General features: G+C 44.3%; 1 protein-coding gene across 1 annotated transcript; it reads left to right on the forward strand.

Moving 5' to 3' along the window:
- The first annotated feature begins 924 nt into the window (after nucleotides 1–924).
- LOC109779710 (dolichyl pyrophosphate Glc1Man9GlcNAc2 alpha-1,3-glucosyltransferase) lies at nucleotides 925–4364 on the forward strand. Its single transcript, XM_020338349.4, has 4 exons — nucleotides 925–1758; nucleotides 2856–3062; nucleotides 3159–3396; nucleotides 3656–4364. Exons 1-4 carry the CDS (start codon nucleotides 1024–1026, stop codon nucleotides 4021–4023), a joined length of 1548 nt encoding a protein of 515 aa, XP_020193938.1. The 5' UTR covers nucleotides 925–1023; the 3' UTR covers nucleotides 4024–4364.
- The last annotated feature ends 1743 nt before the right edge of the window (nucleotides 4365–6107 follow it).

Raw genomic sequence — 6107 nt, forward strand, 5'->3', positions numbered from 1 at the left:
GCTAACATGTGCCATTCAGCTCCCAACAGAGAAACATAGCCGGGCTTAATTTCTGCATGACTAACAGAGAAACATAACCTAAACCTTAATTTCTGCATGATTAACATGTGCCAAGTGCTACCTTCAAACCCTAGGAAAGAGGCCTAAAACAGAGCCAGACTTAACCCCCCTAAAAATCATACTTCCATAGCTATCAGGGAACATAACAGAGCCGGGCTTAACCTCCTCAAAACCCTACCTCCTGTACCGGACCAAGCAATGCATCACATTCAAAACGAGGAGCAACAGGGACATGAACACGAGGAACAGGGACAGATGAACAGGGACATGAACACGAGGAACAGGGACAGATGAACAGGGACATGAGCGGCGGGGGTGGCGGTCACTCACCGTAGACGGGGGTGGCTCTCCATCAGGTCGCAGTCGCGGTGCCATGCTTCGAATCGACGGCGAACTCACAGGCGTAGGCGCCGCCGCCGAGGGTTGCGTGCGTCAGATCAAAAACCCTAGGCGATCAGCGTCGCCTCCTCCTCTTTCCTTCCCTCCCTTCTCTTCTCTTTCCCTGAATTGACTGGTTTCGAAGCGCCGCCGACGGTGTTGAGGTGGGCTCGAGGGTTTTCTTGGAAACTGCAGTACGAACGTGGTAGCATTTTTGCGATACGGCCCTCCAGTTGCGACATTTCGCTCCTGCGGCCCCTCGAACGATGAGGTGGCAACGTACGGCGAGTGAGACGGTGCCACACGAGCAAAATACACACGAAAACGGGCGCGGTGACCATATGTGCGCACGCGGAACAAGTTTGTCAACCCAAAAATTACAGTTTCTGAATTCAGTGACTTTTTTGCACGCGTCGAACGAGCTTAGTGACTGTTGATGAATTTTACTCTTTATTCTATTGCAAGGATGCAAGGATGACGCAGACGCCCCTAGATCCACGGCTGACAGCCCACAGGCCGCAACGAGCCCAAACCACCCCTCACCCGGTGCGACCCCTCCAGATCTCCAACTGGACCACCGCCCCTATGGCCGCCACCAGCTCGCCGTCGACGGCGGCGGCGGCGATGTGGGCCTTCGCCGCCGCCGCTTGCGTCAAGCTTCTGCTCGTCCCCACCTACCGCTCCACCGATTTCGACGTCCACCGCTACTGGCTCGCCCTCACCCACGCCCTCCCCGCCCGGCAGTGGTACACCGACGCCTCCTCCGAGTGGACGCTCGACTACCCACCCTTCTTCGCCTACTTCTCCCGCCTCCTCTCTCTCCCCGCGCCCTTCGTCGACGCCTCCCTCGTCGACATCCCGGTCCCTGCCGCGCCGCCCTCCTCAGCCTACATCCTCTACCTCCGCCTCACAGTCGCCTTCTCGGACCTCCTCCTCCTCGCATCCATCCTCCTCCTGGCGAGGGACGCTCGCCGGAGGCAGCGTCCGTTCCTCGCTCTCTTGCTCGTCCTGTGGTCACCGGCGCTGCTCATCGTGGACCACATTCACTTTCAGTACAACGGGTTCCTGATGGGGCTGCTGTTGCTTTCCCTGCATTTTCTAGAGCAGGGGAAGGATCTTGCCGGGGGAGTTGTGTTTGCAGCATTGCTGTGCTCGAAGCACCTGTTTCTCGTGGCTGCGCCGGTCTATTTCGTGTACTTGTTCCGGCATTATTGCTGTGGCCGGGGTCTAGCGAGGGGCCTCGGGAGGCTGGTTCTCATGGGTGCTGGCGTGGTTGCTGTTTTTGCCATGGCATTTGCGCCCTTCGTGTACTATGGGCAGGTGAGTTGGTCCGTTAATTCAGTTTGGAATTGGATGTTTCTTCATGATCATTTGGTCATTGTTGTCACAATCATAAGTTTCTAACACAAGTTAGAAATCAAGTTTAGGAGGCATTGTGAATTCATGAGAATGAGAAGTGTTCTAGAGTTAAATTCTAGTCAGTCAACATTGAATTTGGTAGAAATCTGTAAAGTTTCGAGTAATTACTGTGTCCGTGCTGGTTTGCAACAGAAAAAAAATATGGAACAGAAGCTGATAGACTTGTGCAAGTTTCTCGTAACTTTTGTTTCAGTTCTGGTAATTGCTATGGCGTATAACTGAAGATGCTCTCATCTTGATCCACTTACAATCGCTGAACGAAATGGTATCTCTGTAGTCAAGGCTATGCAATATCTCTTTGACTAGATTTTGCTGTATGTGGAACACATATATTGTCTATTCATTCTCTTAAACAAATATATATTTCTCATGCACATAAGTATGTCCAGAACTCTGCATTCTTAGACACAATTATGTTGGCTAAAGTTCAGCAACGTGAATTTAGTACAGGTATTTAACAAGAAATATTTTCTGTCTGTATATTGCTAAGTTTAAGTTGCATAAAGGCATTTGCCCTAATGTGAGTTTGTCCATACCATTTTGTCATTTTCCATTTTATGTGTCAACAGTAATTGTCAATGTGTTCTCATGAATTTCATCATAATTCTAGTCATTTAGCACTGAATTCGGTAGAAATGGTGAATTTATAATAATCAAATAATACTTATGTTGGTGCTGGTTTGCACAAATACAAAAGGAATAGCAGCTGATTACAATGCCTTGTAACTTTTGTTTCGGAACTTACACTCTTAAATGTCATTGGGTTTGCTTAATCTAGGTCAATTTCCTGCAAGTATTTCGAGTGAATTTTTTCCTGCAAGTATTTAACAATAGGCATTATTCTTTATACATCATACTAATTTTGGTTTCATGAAGATATCCACTAACGTAAATTTTTGAAATTTGCCACATAAACAGTCATACCAATATGCTGTAATGAATTTAGTTGTACTGTTGACACCATGGTTACCACATTTATTGCTTTGGTAATTTTGCAGATGCAACAACTCTTAAGCCGATTGTTTCCTTTTGGTCGGGGCCTATTTCATGCTTACTGGGCTCCAAACTTTTGGGTATTCTATATAGTACTTGACAAGATCCTTGCATTTCTTCTTAGAAGACTAGGATTCAGTATCGAGATACCTGAAGCATCATTTACCAGGGGGCTTGTTGGTGATTCATCTCCTTTTTCTGTTCTTCCAAAGGTTTTGTCTCGTCTACTGTCCCCTTTTTACCCAAGGGAAGAATGTTGAACTAATATAGTTTGATAAACTTCGTTATTTGAACCTTATGGATTGCAGGTCACCCCAATAACTACCTTCTTATTGGTTATACTTGCTATGACTCCTTGTCTTGTCAAAGCATTCGCTAACCCCCAATCAAAACACATAATTAGATGGGTGGCATATGCTTGTTCATGTGGGTTTATGTTTGGATGGCATGTACATGAGAAGGCATCACTTCATTTCACTATCCCTCTTGCCCTAATTGCCATGGATAGCTTGGACGACGTCAGGCATTACTTCTTATTGTCAATAGGTATGTTTCTGCCACAGTTTAATCTTGCTCAATGGCTGCGCAGTTCTAATTGCTGCAGACATTGCTGTTTCTTTCACTTCCTTTGATGCTATGTCAACAACTTTGGCAAAGTGTTGTCTGCCAGCATCACCACAATGTGAAGCACTTGAGCCCTCTGAGCAATTGCTAAATGTTTTCGTTTAAACACTGACTTGTGCACTGATGATATTGTTGTTTGTTTTCTGTAATATTCACTTGTTTAAACAAATTTTATTTGCAGTTTCATGCTACTCTCTGTTCCCATTGTTGTTTGAGGACCAAGAATACCCAATAAAAGTGCTGCTGCTGTTGACCTACGGTGCTCTCATGTGGGTAGGTTTTTCATCCCATTTCGCTGCAAACCCTGCTCCGGGAGGGGAGAAATTAGATGCATCAGACAACATAGTCGAGAAAAAACTCACTGGATGGATCAGTTTGGGCTATCTTCTAGGAATGTTTGCTATAGAATTCTGGTCTCGACTATTCCATCACCATGTATATGGGGATAGACTTCCGTTCCTACCTCTCATGATAGTTTCAGTGTACTGTGGCATCGGAATGATGTACTCATGGATATGGCAACTATCTTGGATTATCAGGCACACTTGATATGATCTTCAGTGATCAGTACCAGCACACTCTTTCTAACCCATCAGCCGAGACAAAGTTTGATGACTCACCCCCTTGACTGATGCATTGGGCAATCAATGTTGCTGCTTCGAAGGACATTTTCTTATGGTTTATACATTCAATTCTACAGCGTCAACGAAATTTGGGGGATGTAATCTTGTCATGATGTAATATCTGTTACAGTGTAGCTGCATGTATAAGCCCAGTCTTCATGGTTGGGAATATCTTTCCCTGACAATTTTGACAACCTGATGTGTTGAGTGTGATGTAAAAAGGAAAATTTCCAGTTTTTCATTACAGAAGAATTGAGTCATTTGCTATCTGTATCCATGTAGTTAGCAACATCTGCATTTCACGTTCGAGATATGGCTCGCATAAAATCTCTTGAGAAATGTGTATGCCTGCTGTTTTGGCAGGTAGCATGCAAAATCGACAGCAGGAAAAATGTTTGGCAGGGAGTCTTACGAAGCCTTCTAAAAATCAAACTATATAGAACTGAGCCAAGAGACAAAAAAAATGTGTAGTCTTTGGCATTTCCTTTTTTCAGGGGTCATTCTTTGCATTTCTTCTTCAGCGTCCATTGTAGGGAGTAAGGCAACTTCGTTTTCTTGTGCAGAGCCCACTATGAGTTTATTTGATTTTTTTATTTGCTTGCAACTACTCCCTCTGTAAACGCTCTTATATTTCTTTACGGAGGGAGAACTATTTGTTTTTCTTGGGTGTTTCTTTTCTTTTTTAATTCATTTTCATTTTCATTTGACTTTCTTTTCTTTTCTTTTTGTTTTGATTCTAATTTTTATACTTTTACTTCATTTTTGCTTTGTCTATCTATTTTCACTTTTGTTTTCCTTTTTATTTTAAATATTTATTTATTTTATTTGTATGTCCTTTTTGTGCTAAATACATGTTTTTTTTGGGGATGCATGAACATTTATTTTTCCATATACATGTATATTTATTCTGCAATAGATGAACATCCTTTTGCAATACATGAACATTCTTTTTGATAGTCAGGAACAATTATTTTAAAGTACACAATTATCTCAATACATACTAGTGCAAAAATAGGAGACATATTTTTGCGATGCTATTATATTTTTTTTAATCTTCATAGCATTTCAAAAAAATTAAGAAATTCTTCATAGTCTAGAAGGCCAAGTCCCCAAGGCATTCCTTCACCATATTCCAAATGTGTAGCGAGAAGCGACTCATAAGGCAAACACACAGCTGTCTCCGGGCCCCTATTACACAAGTGGGCAAAGCCCGCAATTCGGCCATCCATGCCTGGCAAGACGGTGCGCTGTCCATTTTGAACAATGAGCCAAGCGAAGAACTTACATTTTGGAGGAGCCCAAAATTTCGAAATGTAGGCTTAAGCGAAGTGGCACTGGCCCCCATGAATTGGGCTTGATAAACAGAGGCCATGGATATTGTCATGGGGTTTGAAAGATCAAGGATGTCGCCTAAAGGGGGGAGGGGTGAATAGGTGCTTTAAATAATTATGGTTTAGGCTTGAACAAATGCGGAATAAACCTAGCGGTTAATTTGTCAAGCACAAAACCTACAACAACTAGGCTCACCTATGTGCACCAACAACTTATGCTAAGCAAGATAAACTACTAGGTGATAGCAAGATATATGACAAGAAACAATATGGCTATCACAAAGTAAAGTGCATAAGTAAAGGGCTCGGGTAAGAGATAACCAAGGCACGCGGAGACGACAATGTATCCCGAAGTTCACACCCTTGCGGATGCTAATCTCCGTTTGGAGCGGTGTGGAGGCACAATGCTCCCCAAGAAGCCACTAGGGCCACCGTAATCTCCTCACGCCCTCGCACAATGCAAGATGTCGTGATTCCACTAAGGGACCCTTGAGGGCGGTCACCGAACCCGTACAAATTCCAACCCTTGGGGGCGGTCACCGAACCCGTACACTTTGGCAACCCTTGGGGGCGGTCACTAGTACCAGTCAAATTGCTCGGGGCGATCTCCACAACCTAATTGGAGACCCCGAAGCTTGGCCGGAGCTTTACACCATAATGATCGAGCTCCGAACACCAC

This window comes from Aegilops tauschii, chromosome 6 (genome assembly GCF_002575655.3).
Source record: "Aegilops tauschii subsp. strangulata cultivar AL8/78 chromosome 6, Aet v6.0, whole genome shotgun sequence".
In the NCBI taxonomy this organism is placed as follows: domain Eukaryota; kingdom Viridiplantae; phylum Streptophyta; class Magnoliopsida; order Poales; family Poaceae; genus Aegilops; species Aegilops tauschii.

Excerpts from the sequence above, each read along its gene's own strand:
- LOC109779710 (XM_020338349.4), top strand. The coding sequence starts at position 1,024 with ATGGCCGCCACCAGCTCGCCGTCGACGGCGGCGGCGGCGATGTGGGCC. Across the intron at positions 1,759-2,855 it reads CCTTCGTGTACTATGGGCAG|ATGCAACAACTCTTAAGCCG; the intron begins GTGAGTTGGTCC and ends GTAATTTTGCAG. Across the intron at positions 3,397-3,655 it reads TTACTTCTTATTGTCAATAG|TTTCATGCTACTCTCTGTTC; the intron begins GTATGTTTCTGC and ends TTTTATTTGCAG.